This window comes from Agelaius tricolor, unplaced genomic scaffold (assembly GCF_023055355.1).
Source record: "Agelaius tricolor isolate 1412-34295 unplaced genomic scaffold, bAgeTri1.0.p SCAF_14, whole genome shotgun sequence".
Classification (NCBI taxonomy): Eukaryota; Metazoa; Chordata; class Aves; order Passeriformes; family Icteridae; genus Agelaius; species Agelaius tricolor.
In genome coordinates this window covers 4225001-4242276 of record NW_027269274.1, presented here as the reverse complement: position 1 = coordinate 4242276, position 17276 = coordinate 4225001, and the positions used below count along the sequence as shown (strand labels likewise).

General features: G+C 42.9%; 1 protein-coding gene across 12 annotated transcripts in view; it reads right to left on the bottom strand.

The window, feature by feature from the left end:
- Nucleotides 1–17276, bottom strand: part of FOXP1 (forkhead box P1) — a 376943-nt gene that overhangs the window by 19827 nt on the left and 339840 nt on the right. For 10 of the 12 annotated variants that reach the window (XM_071439345.1, XM_071439352.1, XM_071439343.1 and 7 more), the window contains 4 exons: nucleotides 11574–11657; nucleotides 2874–3075; nucleotides 2703–2782; nucleotides 1961–2062 (listed from right to left, as the gene is read on the bottom strand). In XM_071439345.1, the coding sequence (XP_071295446.1) occupies nucleotides 1961–2062; nucleotides 2703–2782; nucleotides 2874–3075; nucleotides 11574–11657 (468 nt within the window). The remainder of the gene's footprint in view (nucleotides 1–1960; nucleotides 2063–2702; nucleotides 2783–2873; nucleotides 3076–11573; nucleotides 11658–17276) is intronic. The other 2 variants (XM_071439351.1, XM_071439355.1) reach the window with 1 other exon arrangement.

The window sequence follows — 17276 nt, the reverse complement described above, 5'->3', positions numbered from 1 at the left end:
ACTGCTCAGGCTCTGCCATACTGCATTTTGGGAAAGAGGTTCAGTTTTTAAAGGTCTCTATTCTTGCACTTTATTGTGTTTTTGAAATAGGGCTCAGGGAAGCTTGTCCACACCAAACCCTGACCCTAAACTTGGGGAACAGTGACCCAAATGCCCCCTAAGCATTAGCTGAAGGTGAGCACAAATCAGCACATATATATTCAAATTATTCTGATTCTGCAATTAGCCCCTTGTGCTCGTTCTGCACCCCGTGGGCTTCCCGTCATGCCAATCCAGAGCTGCATTTTCATCCCTGCTGTTCCTGGGGGCTGGCAGAAATATGAGCAGTCTCCAGCACAAAATCCTGCACTTCTCCAACCAGTTGTCTATTTTGCTGGTGTTGGTGGATGTGGGGGTGAAGTTTTTCCTTCCTGTTACATAAGGCAGGACCTAGACACCTACATACGGTCAAGGTGTCCAAGGAGGGGTCTCCAAATGGCATCTGCCTCCCTGGGACACACAGTGCCTTTCCACAAGCCTGAGAATCTGCAGCTCAGCCTCTCTGATGCTCTTCTGTATCTGCACTGGCTCCCGGGACTGGGTTTTTTGGGATGCCAAAAGCTAATTCCCAAAACTAGGCTCACAGGAGATACAGCCAGGACTGCCTTCTGCCTTCTTCCACTCCTCCCTCCACTTCCCTTTGCTGCTGAACTAAATAGGATTTTTACTTTAGCACCCACACCTGCAGCTGCTGAAAAGCCCTACTGGAAGCACTCCAGCAGCAAAAGACAGGCAGGTCTAAAAGGATCTTAAATTAGGGAAAGTTAATTTCCTTTCTGGATAGTAAGGAAGCTGCAAAGTTGAACACTGCTCATGTTTTCCAACTGCAGGGAAGAATCAAAGCAGCAATCACAGAAAGTTTTCCTGAACTTAAGAGCTTCTAGACCAGGGTTAAAAACGTACAAAATTGTGCTGGGGTCTGAATGAAACGAAAACCATGCCACTAAAAACCAAGCTAACTTCCAAGGACCAATTTTAGCTCCATCCGCTGAAGGAATTAATCTTAAATGCAGGCTGGGACAGGAAAAACAGAAAGAGCTGATGGAACAGCATGTATGGGACCTATTCATACTACCTGGTCATTTGAAGTTGTTTAAAAACAACAGAGCTGTCTGGATTAAGAGAGATTCCAAGCACCAGGGTACAGTTTTTACAGCAACACAACATCCAGTTATTTGAATCATTCATTTGTGATTGCACTGGATTCAGAAGTCAATATGACTATTAAAGTTCTATATTTAAAGTGAGAGAGTGGACCCCCAAAATACAGAATAAAATTAACTCCCCAAGCCCCTCATCTAACAGTATGTGTTACAGTTATCAAAGGAAATTAAAGTGCAAAACCCCACGTCTTTTTCTGTTAAAGACATTTCTCATTGAGGAGCTTGCTTCTTGCATATTAAATTCAGTAAGCTTCTGCTGCGTGATTAAAAAAAACAGAGAGGAAGTTTATAACAGCTGTTTATGTAGTTAAGAGTCAATCGACTGAGGAAAGAAATCCACTGATCTATAGATCCTAGGGAAAAAAATGGTTGTGATTAAAACCTGAATAGCTAAAAAGACGAATAGTATATCTTCTACTGACACGAGAACTTTACCTCTTTTTTTTTTTTTTTTTAATTTTCTAATATGTTCCGGCTGAAGAGCCTGAGTTTCCCTGCTCGTAGCAACCACACAGAGGAACTCATGGCATAATCACAGAACATAAAAGCCAATAATGGGGATTCAATTAGTGGTTTTCAAAGGCAGAGGAATTTTTTCTGCCAAATATCAAATTGTTCCTGCAGATAAGGCACCTGGCGCGTGTCACAACTGCCGATCTAAATTTTTCACGTCCCCTCGTTCGGGACAATTTATGTCATCAGCAAGGTCTGTTCTGTACATGGCAGAGAGCAAAGGCAGGAGGTGGGCTCAGCCTTACCTTCCACGTCGCCGCGTTGCGTCGGAAGTAGGCGAACATTCGCGTGAACCAGTTGTAGATTTCGTTTAGTGTTAGCTGTTTTTCAGGAGATTCCAGGATGGCCTTGTGGAGCAAAGCGATTGCAAGATCAGTTACCAGCACACCAGTACAAAACACGCTCACAGTTTTACTTTGCCAGATACAAAAAAAAAAAGGGAAGAAAGGAAGAATGAAAAAGAAGAGATTTGGAGCAAGAAATCGAAAGGAGGGTTTTCACAATATGAACTAAGATTAATGGCTGTATTTAACAGTTCAATGGCAAAATTCAAAATGGAATTATCTAATTGTTTTGAGTTTTTATTTCTGTTTCCTTACAGAAATATTAATTTATTAGTCATTCATAAAGCAGAATCAAAGAGAAATGCAAAACATTTCACTAGCTGATTAAAGCTCAGTAATTATTTAGAGCTCAGATTAATTCTAGGGATCAGAGATTACTGTAGCTTGTGATAATTGACTTGCCATCTTTAAACAGGCTCATTTTCACTGTTGTGTGAAATGAATTTCCTAATAATCACATCGTATTGTAATACTTAATCAAAAGCAATTATGTTATATATTGCGGTTCTAAAAACCCTTATAGTAAAGGTTTGAGCATTTGAGCACGCTTACATCCAAAGGTTTGAAAATCTATTTAATCCAGCACATATAGGGAGATATACTTTTTTCCCTAATCCAGACGCATGTGTTTGGCTCAGCTTACCTGTCTAATTAAAGATGCATACGTGAATGGTGGTCTAACTTCTGCGTTCTTATAAAATTCTTGGTTCTGGGCAATATCTGCTAAATAAGAGCAGTTGTTCTGTTATCATCGCAGCCCAACGCCGCCGGGCCACGGGCGAAGGTGGGGGCTGTGCCAGCAGAACCCCGTTACCTGAAGAGATGGGGACGTTGTACTTGTCCGAGTACCGCCTCCGGATGGGCCCGACGTTGTGCATGCTCGTGGTAGTGATGACCGACGGTCCCTGCGTGACGGGAGTGATGGGCGCAGTCGGGGTGGTGGGAGTATGAGGTAAACTCTGCGGAGACGCCTCGGACGCGGTCTTGGACAGCGTGACGCTCGATACCAGATTCAGCTGCGGAGGGAAGGACGAGGGGGTCGTTACAAACAGCATTTCTGGATGGTTAAGGGCTGCAGAAGAAACCCTCGATACTGGAGTGTCCCTCAGTTATGAGCAGACACTGCAGCTTCAGCACAAAGTGCTGCTGTAACATCTCTGTTAAGAGCCAGCAAAGGGAAACAGATAATAATTACATATATACATCTCCAAATAGGTTTAAAAAACAGAGCGACATAGCCTGCTGCCTAAAGAACAAATCATGAATTTTTATCTAAATCTTAATGGAAGATCTCGCACAGTACATGATCATTTTAATATTTTACTTCAAGTTTCATTGTTTCACAGTCTAAACCCCACACCTCTCTGATTTCCATGCTATCATTATGCATGGCTTCTAATCAGTCTTCCTGGATATTTCATTGAAGGCATCAGGCTTAAAATAAAAGACAAGACTTTCCTAGGGACATGCTAGGGAGAAACACAATCTCTCTCTTCAGCATTTCGGCTTTTCTTTTTTTTTTCCTCTCTGTTCATCCATTTTAAAAGCAAAGCCCAGAGTAGGTTAACACTGGAATAATTTAATTAATCACAGTGCATGAAATACTGCGAGCATTCAGCCCAGCACGAGTGGCACCACTCTGTTTTTCCCTCCTAGGATGGAAGGCATTGGTGTTACCTGCACGAAGCCTGGCCCCACTGGTGTGGCAGCGTGCCACAGCAGGCTGTAAAACACACCTGCCTCCAGGATTGGGTATCAAACCCAGCTCCAACCCGACTCTTTTCGATGCACAACCTATTTATATAACCAGCATCCACAATCCTCCCCAACCCTTTATTTCTGCCCTACAACGTCCTTTGAAAGATGATGCCCCATCCCAATAGGCTGCTGCTGCTGAAGTATTTTAAACAAACAATCCAATCCCTTAACTACAACATCACGGAAGACGACCAAGAAAAGGGCCCTTTGACTACTTCCACATTTCCTTCCCTTAGGCGGTTTCACAAATAATATTGGTGAAATCCTGACCCCACTGAAGTCGGTAGCAAAATTCCTACTGAATTTAACAGAGCCAGAATTTTACAACTTTTGTTCATGATTAAAATTCCTTTTTTGCTAGACATTAAGCCTTCTGAGATGAAGGCAAGGCACACGACGCAGCTATGCCCCCAAAATCTCATGTTTATCCATAAGGCACTGTATTAATTTTCCTTGTATGAAAGTAACCAGATAAGAAAACTCCTATTAGCATCCCTCATATGAGTTAATAGCCACAAATAATTTTCTTTTAAAAAATAATAGGATTTATCCCAAACAAAGGTAGTGGAAAATAAAGAGCTGTACTATTACAGAGAGGATACCAACACAAAAAGCCCATCGCCCACAGAAAGGGCTCAGCTGAGGGAAGATAAATTGTGATTGCTTGTCCTTCCTGACAGTGAGAAGGAGCTGAGGGAAACCCTAGCCACAAACTCCTGGCACAGCCCTGATGCTGCTGCTCCAAGGGAAGAAGGTGGTGAGCAGCAGACCTGCAAACACACACCTTTCCCTGCAGGGGCTTACAAATTCCCTTGTCCTCCAGTGGGAAATATTTAACACTTTGTGGCAAAGCCAGGGAGTGTGAACACAGAGAGGGATGGTGAAGGTGGTGAAATGCAGGTATTGATCCCTGCTCCAGCCTGAACCACTACCTGCAGTCCAGAGTTTTAAACACCCCTGGTGCCATGCACTGCCACCATGTGCCACCCAGTCTGCTCGTTGACTGGCCTGATTTAAGGACACTGATTAGGGACATATATACATAGATGTCTCCCTGTTATCCATCTATCCATCTATTACATATGATAAAAGGACCAGTGATGATAATAATAGTGCAACTGACAGGTCTCACCATGAAATTAAATCTACTGTATTTTATCTCAGTTTCTAAATGGACATTTTAACAGTCCAATAACTGCGAGGAAATCTGCATCAATTTTAAGTGCCCTTCTCAGTGCAGGCTCGGCAGCCGGGCCCTCCCGTTGGAAAGATCACTGCTCCTGCTTCATCATTACGGCTCCCAACTACTCCATTTCAAAAGAGCCCCCTTCCTTTTCCAGCATGTAAAAACTTAACATTTAATCTGTTTCTACTAGGGAAGCTTGAGAAAAGATCCACAAAGGTCAGCATTCCCTGCTTAAAGAATCTGAATCGAGTTAAATTTCTTTAGGCTTTACAGCATAGGTAGTGATGAGGAATAAACACAGAAGAGGACGAGCAAACGGGGGGGGGGCTTTAACAGGCTTGACAAATGACACTGTGATTCACACCCACTGCTGGGCTGCCACTAATAAGCTACAGAGGAAGCAGCCAATCTCAGCTAATTACCAGATAAAATTGTATTGTAAGGACTCTAATTAGGAGATGCTTATGGAGGTGATCTAATGATTAAACGCTGCATCCAAGTGACCCCACCATCAATGTGCAGTGGTGCAAGATGTCACCGGAATATTTTGTAGAAACAGTAATTTTATTTCAAGGAGGGGAGGCAGTAATATTTGTAATAATGGCTATGAGGTAAACTAATTAAAAGACAGTTCCTAAAGGAAGACTGTGGCTTTGAGCAGCTGTGGCCGTTCCAAAACAAAGTGCCAAATCTCAACAGAGGAGCTGCAGTCAAGTGGAAAATTTCTGCCTGACCTCTGCTCTCGCTATTAATTTGCAGGAAACCTAATGACACATATACATATTCCCACAAAATTGTTCTAATTGCTAATTTGCCAAAGGAGCCCAGTTTCCAAATTAAACATGACTGCAGTCTGTGAGGAAAGAGAGAACAAAAAGCTGGAACGCAGCGAGTCTGCCGCGTTTCACCTCCGACGACCATTTGTGAGCCTGAACCAACAAGTTAATGAAACACGACCTTGTCCATCGCTAGCGAAGTTTTTCCGTTTTCCGTGTTTTATTTGATGACACTCTCCTCTTCCAGCTGGGTTCCCCAAACCCGAGCCAGGGTGAGGGAGGAGAGGGCTGCACTCCCTCCACAGCCTTTCGCTGCCGCTTCCTTTGTTGCGTCGATAGCGCCAAGGCTGAAAAATCGGTTGTGAATTAGAGCAGAATAACAAATTATGAATGGTGTTGGTTTTGTTGCCATCTTGAATTATTAATCTGAATGGTAAACTATTAAATCTTAATATTGGCGTCAATTAGAAACGTGGAAGCGGCTGTGGATGACTGTGCAGGGCAAAGATCAGGGAGGGACCGGGCTGGGAGGGTTTCTTTTCCTGATGGAAACTCTACATGGTTTCTGCCTGTTTGCATTTGCTATTTAAAAACAAGTTACTATGATTAGAAAAGTTGTTCGCATTGGTATTTTGTACACAGGCTGTTTCCCACATACCGTAATTTTTGGATGAGTATCACTGCTGGCAGAGGGGAGGGAACCCAAGCCACAGAGTGAGCACTTCAACAAGCAAGAACTCTTGCACTGCAGCAATGTGGGCACTCAGAGTTCACCCCTGCACCAAGGAGTTAAAACGTTTTTGTAATATTTGTCCTGGGAATGGGGGGAGGGAGGATTTCCTCCAGCCTTTAAAAAACAACCAAACCCAAAAATAATAATTAAAAAAAAACCAAAAAAACCACCAAAAAAACCTAATAGAAAACATACCAAATCTCACAACAGTTGTTAAGTCCTAAAATTCTGGAAATTCAATCACTGAACTTTTTTGATTGCTTTGTTGAGTTTTGGTTTTCTAGAATATTTCCTCACACTGATTTGACTTGGTCATTCATAACTGCAATAATTGTTTCAGTGCTCAATATCCTGCTTAGGACTTTATTATTAACGTTCCCTTTCAAGAAATAGTCATGTCTCCCTATTAAAGGTCAAAACAGAGCAATTTGTTTTTTTTTCTTTAGATATAAACAAGGCAGAGGTAACCCATGCTATTACCCAGTTTAGAAAACCAGATTTCCAGTTAGTGGCTCTCCCACTAGGACTAAGTCTGATTTCTTTTTGTGTAAATATTTTACATGACAATAGTGGCTGCACATGAAATAGCACTGAAACTCTTTTAAAAAAGGGGAAGAAAAGTTTCTAAGGGTCACAGTGAGGCCATACCCAGTGACTCCCCTGCAATGGGTGCTGCTGCTCTGGGCCCAGCTGGGTTTGGGGATTTATCTGCACTGAACTCCTGGGACTGAAATATTTTAGACAAGAAACTCCTTTTCTTGACATTGAGGGCGAGAGTGAGAAAGTGAATACTGGGCCTAAAACTTTGTTCATTGCTGTGTCTTCCTCTCCCTGTTTCAGCCTGGACACATCAGTGTATTGGATGCAGAGCCTGGCAGGCAGCAATCACTTAGCAGGTGTTGTTATTGGCAGGAATACTAAGGAAACTGAAGCTGAGGAGTGAGACTTAATGAAAACCAGTATATAAAAACAGCTTTTGTTGTGCTTGAGAATCTCTCTTTATTGCTGCATATCGTTATTTTTTCAAACTATAAAGTATGGCTACAGCAGCTAAAATGCTCAGTCATTACCTCAACAGTTAAAAGACTTTTTTTTTTTAATGCTTTGTTATTACAGTTGCTAAAAACAGTATTTCAAAACAATCATAACTGTTATGGTTATGGTAAAAAAAATACATTAAAGAAGGGATATCTAACAGTGCATCTTATTTAAAGCGCCAGAAGGGCCTTTAAAAGTTTTCTGTCTATTTTTAAAAGATAGTTATAGCACCTAGTATGAAGAATTACTTGTTGGTTGATGCTTTTTCCTTCTCCTTCCCTTCCTATGAACTTCGACACAAGTTAATCCTCCCAGAAGAAAGCACATTTCCATTTGAAGCTATTATGCTGATGGCTAACACCAATGAAAAGTGTGCCGGGGGGGTACCTTAATAGCAAAACCAGGATTGACAGTTCTTGAGAAATCGCTGTTCCGGCTTTTGTGTTGTGGTTTTGTTTTTTTACCTTGAAAAAAAGCTCACCTTACCAAAACACATCACAGCTTATTCTATCTCATGGCTTTGTTCTGACTTTACTCAGTCAGAACAACACCACTTTTTGGTGGCCCCTCAGTCCCACCAAAACAACTCATGTAGCACGGATGGGACAGCACTGCCTGCTCCAAATGCTGAGCTCTGAGATAGCTCCATTTTCTTTTGAACTGCTGCTGTTGGCGATTTGCATTATGAAGCTGGGTGTTTTTAAAGGTGATCCTGAGCACTGCCCCAGTTCCTGGGATGCTCCCCTGCACCCCAGACCCCTTCCTGCCTGCCCAGCAGCCCCTGGGGAGCAGCACCAGACACCGACAGCACCTCCCTGCCCATGGAGTCTGCCAATGATTTGGGCCACCACCACTACGCCACACAGGAATGTGCTTAAATCTCATCGACTTTAGTAGGACTAGAGAGCTTTACTGAGCAGATTTCTTGGTGGGCTGAAATGCAGGGGCCACTCCACCACCCCTGCCAAGCTCAATATTACTGCAAAGAGCTAAAGACACCCAAAGGTGGGGATGGGATGGAAGGACATGGCTAAATCAGACAAGCAACCCTTCCCCAGAGCTGGCTGGGTTTTGAATTGATGCACAACTCTTAAAACTTGGCTGTGGTCCAGCTGGTCCAGACTGGTCCAACACCACACACTCAACTACTGTCTGAAGCCCAGAAGGCAAAGATGGCACAAGTGGTCAGTGTGGATTACAAATGGCACATGGTTAACACAGATGCTCATGTACCCTCTTACCTGCCAGTAACAAAATAGTTTAAAAAAAGCATTAAGATCCTTTAAGCAGAATAAAAACATTTTCTCAGTCATGAAAAGGCTGTAATTTTAAATCCCAACTCACTGCTATGTTCGGATTTGCAGATGCTTTTTCCTTTAAAATTACCAAAGTACCATAATATATTAGTTCTAACCCACACCTTGCATTAGTTACGTTGGCAGAAAAAAATTAATTACTGGATGTAAAGACTACTTTGCAGTGCAATAATGGTCATCAGATCTTTTTACCAAAGTCCTATCCCACTGAGTTGAAAGGACGAGGGTCTAGCAGAGTCTATGCAATGCCTGTGTATTTTTTTCACTAGGAAAGCACAATTTATGCAAAACACTATACTTCTACATTTTATAATTAATTTTCAAATGCTTCACCTATACATATTTTAATAATTTCTGATTTATCAGATGGTATCTATAATAAATTTTTCTATATTTCAATAAATGAAAAGAAGGCAGTTTCAATCCAACAACAGAGTGCCACACAATATAGGCCTGTCAGGCACCAATTTTTACTTCTAACATGTAAGTTAAAGGATAAGGAATTTATAATGCTGCCTGTGAACGAAACCACTTTTCATACACAAATGTGATCTTTTTTTTTCCAAAGGGTAATACAACAGTACATTTACATAAACTAATCCAAACAATCTATGTATTTGACAATGGCAAACCTCACACAGACTGCCTATTGTTGGTTTACATCTTGGAGTTCTTTATGTTGGCTTGTAACACTGCTCTAGCTGTCAAAGGTTTGACTTGGACTCTAAATAAATGGTTATAGAAGTGCTGTGCAGCGATATTGGACTTCTTTGCAAAAGAAAACCTGCTGTGTATGAATTCAAAAGCTATTAATTTTTCAGTCAAAAATATTCATGCCTATTTCTTTTAATAAAGAAACACTGTGCTGAGCAACTGAGAGATAATGTTGACTAGTGGTACAGAATTTTCAATAGAGCAGTTAAAAATAAATTTAGTAGGAGGTCCCCAACAAAGCTATAATTTTCCAGAATGTAAAACATTTTTAATACTAATCAAGACAGCCCTTTTCCCCCTGCGTTCACGGGTTTTTCTCCTCTGCTTTTCCCTGTTTATTAGCTGTTAACACTAATCTTCATGGCGACACCCTGGTATCTCTGTAGCCTACAAGACCCTCCAGAGCTCCCTGCCCTCGGCGGCCCGGCATCGATCACCAGCAGCCCTGCCAAACACCGCTCGCCTTCTGATGATTTCCTCCCTTCAGTTTGTAATCCTTCCTCCTGAGGGGCACTGCTGTTATGAAAGGCCTCAAGGCAGAGTGCTTTGAGACTCCCAGATTATTCCGCTGTTTTAATTTTTAATCCAGTAAGAGCTATAGAAACCAAACCTCCTCCCCATTCTGTTGGGTCTACACACTTTGCCAACAATGCGCTGAAGCATTTGCATTCGGGCTGGGATGGATGTGAGGAAATAGAAGAATGCTATTTTTATAGACACTGCCAGTAGTTTCTACTCTAGAGGGCTGGTGTACACCAGATCAAGCAATTTTAGGCATCTCAACAGCTTAAATGGAAGGGTTTGTACCTACCATTCAACTCTTTCCAAAAAGGCAAAGAAGTTTCCCGTTGACTATGACATCTGCTCCAGTGTTACTGAATAGCCTGCAATTTTCTATCTAGTAGCCTCCCTATGCACTTCTGCAGCCATTTATTTCCAACTACATGGAAACTGAGAAATCCTTTTCTAGTAAAAATGTGTGCGCGAAGTGTTTAATGATTTTATGTTCTCTATCTCTGTAATGTGTTCTGTTTCAGACATTAATTTTGTCTACCAACTGCATCTTGGCAGGCTACCATATTTGCTGGGTTAATAGTCTGACTCCTTTTTATTTCTATCACCATAAATCACACATATATGGGTGTGTGTTTGCTTTATTTATAGAAAAAAAATCAGTCAAAACAGATAAACCAATACTTTGTCATTATGCTGCATCATTGCATATTGATTAAAATTGCTGGTACTAACTATAGATTGTCAACGCTCAATTAATTTTCACACAATGACTCAAAGCAAAATCAAATAAAGCCAGTGTACCTTTAAATCTTACAAATCTTAAAATCAAGAAGCAAAGCACTCTCTCCATTTTGAATAATCATTGGAAGCTCCCAGGAACATTTTCAGCATTAAGAGGCTGATAGAAAACAACAGCTGAAGAAGAGTCATTTCAGTCAGGGAAGGAGATGGGGGATTTTCTTGGGTTTGAGGGTAACCAGGAGTTTTCTTGGGCTGCAAAGCCACTTGCTTCCCCTACTCCCCCTTCTTCAAAGAGCAATCTGGGGTAGAAGAGGTTTCCCTTCTCAGTTTCAACAGTATAAAACCTGATACCGGGTAACTGTGATTATCATCAGAACGTGCAGTTAGAGTCACTTCTACAGTAAATGTCTGTCAGACTGGGAGAAAGCAAAATAAATATACTACATATAATTTAATTACGACTCCTTCCTAACACTTCCTAAGATTTCATCCAAGTCAGACTGATGCAGAGTGACTAACATGAGGCCAGAAAAAGGCCCAACGCATCAGCTTTGGAACCAAACTGGACTTTGAAACTCCCTGAAGAGAGGGGGATGACAAAACCTGACTTCCCATCTCCTCCCCACACCCAGCTCTGAAATGGGCCAGGCTCCACAGGAGGGGCTCCAGTGGGGAACAGGAAAGAGAGGTTTGTTGTGAGGTTTGGTTTTTGCTTTCAGCACAGTTCGGTACTTACGGGCTGAGGGGTGGCTTTTGGTTCAGTTGACTTCACATGCAGGTGTGTCATCATGGCTTGCAGGCGCTCTTTATCTTTTGCAAGCTGGAAGGGGAGAGGAAAAAAAAAATATCCTCTGTTAGTTGTACAAATAAAACCCAGCCTCTGCTTATTTCTAATTAAACAGCTGGCACCGAGGCATGAGACAGAAGAGTTTTATTGCTGAGTAGTTTGGAAATTGTATATGGGCTATTCGTGAGGTAAAGCCAATGTGTGGTGCTGGGTGTCACCATTTCCCAAAGCAAAATGCATTAGCCCTCGAGTGGGAAGAGCTAGACCTGCTGGCACCAAGAGCTTCACTCCAGCCTTGACAGCTAAAAGACAACAGTGAATCATGTTTATTAACCAGCCCCACTCCAGCTCGGGAGGCTCAGCAGAAGGAAAGCAAGGAAAGCGGGTCTAGGATGCGTTTTCCTTCTCTCAGAGCACAGAACAAGTGGCACAGATGGGCTGTGGCTTTATGTCAACCACAGGCATTGTGGCACATGCAACGAGCACAGCTGGGGTGGTTAACCTCATGGGGCACCTCCACAGGGCTCTGCAGGCAGCCTTGGGTCCAAAAGCACCTTGATTTGACTTGAGGAGGTGGCAGAGCCCTCCGTGGGTCACCCTGGGAAGCCAGGCTGGGCACCTGAGCAGGGCCACCCTGAGCATGGGGCAGGACCTGCTGTGGGAGCTGCCAGCATCCCTCTGGCTGAGGGCAGTGGGGTGGGAAAGGCTGAAAGCAGCAGTAATCACCCCAAACTACTCATCCCTGGGCACCCAATGCCACATGGTGTCACATCCTTTCACATCAGCCACTTCAGGCCCAAGAGTTGGGGTGAAGCCCCTGCTCTCTTGTATTTTATGGTTGAGATGTCTCTTGTATTTTATGGTTGAGACCCACACAGCTGGAATCTCTCGATCACTGGTATGCATCCATAGCCTGGTCAGCTTCCCAAAGCCTTTCAATGCACTGGACAGACACTAAATTTCAATATTTTTGGAAACAAGGAATTTTTTTTTCAATGTGTGAATGGGACTTTTTTCCAGCTGCTCTTCAAAAAAAAAAATTACAGTGGAAAGATATTAAGAATACTAATGAAAAAGGGGTGTTGTTAATCTGCATGCTGAACATAAAGGTTGCTGCTTCCAAGAGGACCTCAATCAGGTTCTTACAAATGCCAGTTTTTGCAGAGCTTAGTTTTTGCTTTAGACAAGCCAGATTCCTGGTGCCAAGAGGAGAACTGTGCTCACATTCCAGCAAAACTTAAAATAACCTGCCCACCTTATCACCGTCATCTGTTTGTAGCAGTAAAGTGGGGCTAAGTGTATATAAAAGGAGAGTTGATCATAAATCTCCACTCAGAGCCTTATGGCCAAGGTTGTCCTGCTCTTTGCAAGGCGAGGGGTTTGAGATTGTGCCATGATGGGATAAAACTTGGCACTGAAGTTTCCAAGACAGGAATGAAATAAAGGGAAAAAATGGTGTCACTGGACTTTTCAAATGGCTCCTCTTGTTTTGGTCAAAAACCTCAACGGCAAGAGAGAAAACCTGACACCTATGGCAGATCTGCAATCTCATCCTGATCTGAGCTGGACACTTCAGAGGAGAGCTGAGGGCAGCAACAGGCTCTTATCTCAGTGCTGCAGCAGGAACTTCTCCCTCTGAGAGTCCTCTGAGAACCTCTCCAGAGAAAGGAGAGGGCTCACCCTCAGCTGCTGTGCTTCATACAAAACAAATTAAGCCAAGAAATAGCGGTGCTCTCGGCGCGGCTCTGTTGTGCAATCCCTCATTCCGAGCAGTCTCCGGGCACACGGGCTGCTTGGCGGGGTCATCTGTGCATTAAATTTTGGTCTGCAGGCTACTGCAGAAGAACAACATCTCATAGCCAAAATAAATAAAAGGCAGGCACCTGAGAGCTTCCTGCCAGCCCCGGCGCGGCAGCAGGAGGGGATGGCAACCGGGCAGCACAGGGCACACCCTGCCGTGCTTCCTCCAGCCCCCATAGCGAGGGAGAGGGAAAAGGGAGAGGGGAGAGGGGCACCTCCCTCCCACTGCCAGGTCCTTGTTTGTAGTGTTTCCACTCATCATCTCAGCAATGCTTTTAACGCTGAATCTGGTGGATGGAGGTTATTAAAGATCCTCTCGACATTTCAGGCAGACACACGCTAGCATTTTGTCATAGTCTAGGAATTCAAACACTCACCCAGTTAGGCAGGAGTTTAAATTATGAAAAATAGAGGTCTCTCGGTTTCAAAGCACTGAAGAGAAGTAAAAAAATCTGAAGAATTTCTTTAAACTGTTTTTCCCTTAGGTCAGGAAGCAGTAGTGATATAAAGCTAGAGTGTCACTAGTAGCCCCTCTGGTCAGTGGGGTCAAACAAAAGAAGCCATGGGGGATTGCTCAGCCACTGGTGGAAGCAAATTCTCACTGGTGGCAATGACTAGAGTGTAGATGGTCCAGAAATGGGAATTAATAGTCAACAGGCAGGAAAATGCTCTAGATCTACTGATAATGTTGTTGGGCAAGGACAGTTCTGACATGGAGAATCTGCTCCATACATGGGCCTGAGGAACACAACAGAGTCCCGTCTGAAGCTTCCTTCTTTCTTCCTATACCCATTTGGAAAACTCTGCATGGTGGGAATTTTCAGACAGCCATCCAGTTCTCCATGATAAGCCTGATTTTGTGAGACTTCCTTCACCTCTGGATGTACAATGTGAGTGCCTAGCTATGGTTCCACCAAAAATACATCCAGAGGAAGGTACAAGCCCTGCAAATGTGGACACCAAGACACACAGCTTGCCCTGGAGAGGTTAAATCCTAAAACTATACCAGTAGGAAAGGCAGGAGAGGGAAGCACAGAAAGCAGAGGCCACAAGGGGCTCCAGACAAGGCAGTGACCAAGGAGCAATTGGAAAGGCATTAGAAATACAGGTGATGAAGAAATTGTACAGGAGGAAAACCAGACAAAAAAAATAAAGACAAGAATCAGGAATGGGAAAATGAAAACCCAGTGGGGGCATTCAACAGGAACGGTAGAGCACTTCAGCAGCAGGATTTTGGACAGACCAAGGACAAAAGAGAAGGAAGCCACTCACAGGCAGTGCAAGAGGCAGCCAAAACACAGCCCCTCCCATTCCGTGCTTGGTTGGCCTGTGCACTAGAAAGGTTTAGAATCCATGTGTCAATGGATGCTGCAGGAAAACAGACCCAAGCAGCGTTTTCACTGCACTGAAAATGGCCAGCTGCCTTCGTTTTCTTCCATTAGGGGACACTTCTCCAGATTCATCACAGCCCTGTTGCTATCCTGAAATGTTTTCCCCCTCAAAGGTAGCAAAATGGATATCCTATTCCAGCTAACAACTAGCTAAGGACAGGGATATGTTCCTGTGTTTGTGTTTTACTCAGCAGCACAATCTTCGTTATTTATAATGGCAAAAAGTGATCTTGTCACGATGGTTTAAACAAAGCAAAATGTGAGAAGATTTCTACCTTGCCTCTGATTTTTGAAGTATGTTTCTGATGGAAATGCTAAGACCAAACTTCAAGACTTCTGCTAAGGGGCATTTGCAATCAAACACAAAACAGATTTGACCTGTTTCTTTCCAAAATGTTGATTAAAAATTACTTTAGAAGGTATTACACTTATCTCTGACGCTGATAAAACTATAATGAGTAAAATAACAGCATAAGCAACAACAACAAAACGATAGCATTTGGGTCCATCACACTCAAAACCTGAAGAATATCCCTCAGGTGAAATGAATTTGTTTTGATGGAGCTGTACATGCATTAAATGGTGGGAAATGAAGATCTTGCCCTGGTGCTGGACCCTGAAGCTGGTAATTCCCAGGTGCACTGTTAGGCAAAGCTGCTCACCAGTGCTGTTGATCAGGGGCAAAGGCTGTGGGCCCCTTTTCTATCTAACTCACAAAACTGAGTCTGCAGAAGGCCTCTCATCACTCTGCTGGTAACTGCTCCACAGCCTGAGGGTCAGCTCAGTGGCCCTCAGACCACATCACTGAACACCCCACTGCTGGGCACCACACTCTTGTCTTGTTATGGTTCTGTGCAAAACCAGGCCACAGACAGGCAAGCTAGGGACTGGAGGGCAAATCCTTCCACATCATTAGGGGCTTTTCTGAACTATCAGAGGGCCGATACAGGATGAAAGGAGAGGAAGAAGAGGGAAGCTTCAGGTAAATTTCAGGAGCTGGACCACCCTGCTCCTCCTGCACCTGTCCTTGCAGGCCAATGCAGAGATGGCCTCGCTTTGTTATCAACACTCCTGCCTAAACTAGGCCTCCAGTTCAACCTACCTACCCTGCTCATATGATTGGTAAATCCAGAACTTTCTGGCCTCACACCACTTTGAAATTATGGTCTTGTCCTGTGGACCTTATGCTGCCTTCCCTTGCAATGACTCTGAGCATTGGCAGCACTAAATGGGTGTGAAGCTGTAACTATAATTCATTTAGAGCAATTAGCAGAATGCACTGCTGATAAACCTTTCAAAAATATTGGCATGGGCTTAGGGAGAGCTGTCTCTCTGTCCTGTCCAACACAGGGCATCCTCCTGTAGTTCCATTTCCAGTGACTGTGGGAGAGAAGGATTAATGCTTTCCAAGCTGACTGTAACTGAAGAATCTAGATTTACCTTCAGCCTCAATATTACTGCACCTTGGTGAAAGATTATCTCATATCTCAGTTTACCAGGAAGACTGTAGATTTTTATTTTTCTTTTCCTAATTCCCAAGAAACTTGTTAAAATAACAGACCGTTTCTCATAACATTTTCTGCAAGACTCTGATATTTTATGACTGGTAGTTTGATTTTTATAAAACTTGTATTAAAATAGTTTATATTGCTTCAGTTAATAGTGAAACAGTGTCATGACCAGCGTGTTCCTGAAAGTAAAATTTAGGAAATATCTATGAAAGAAAAAGGGTAATTTGTAAGATAAGAAGATAAAAAGCATTTTTTTAAAAATGCTTATCTTGAAAAGTAACAACAAGAAGTTTAAGTGTGGTTTTGCTGATTTTTCTCTCCAACTATTTGAAGCTATAAATGACTTAACTCAGTAAAATTCCAAATGTAATTATCTTCTGTACTTAGCCCAAGGCTTCCCATATATCTCTACACTGCTGTCTTGCATACCAAATAGGTTTTTCAATAGCTGGTAACTATATAATGTACAACATTGTTTTAATTTCCCCTTCTTTGCTAACCTCTTGCCTACACACAGACACACTGTCACAGCCACCCAGCCAGAGCAGCAAGGTGCAGGGAGGCAGAAAGGACTCAGAAGCATTTGGAAAGGCAATTACACAAACAGCTCATACTTTTGCATCACAATCAATATATTCCAATTTACCCCCTTTTGGCAGTTTGCAAAAAAAAAAATTAATTTCTACAAACAGCAAAAAAAAAAGAGTAGTAGTAATAATAATAATAATAATTAATAATAGTAATAATAATAGAACAACATGGAGAGTATTAGTACATGAAAGACCACCAAACAAGCCAGGTCATGCAGCGTTTGGAAATAAACATCAACCATTTCCCCTGTGTAGCAACAACTCCAAATGAAGGGGACCACATTCCCCTCGCCCCCCTCCAGCCCCCCAGGTGGGTATAGAATCATTAGATACAAACTGATGGCTTTCCAAGCAGTCAGC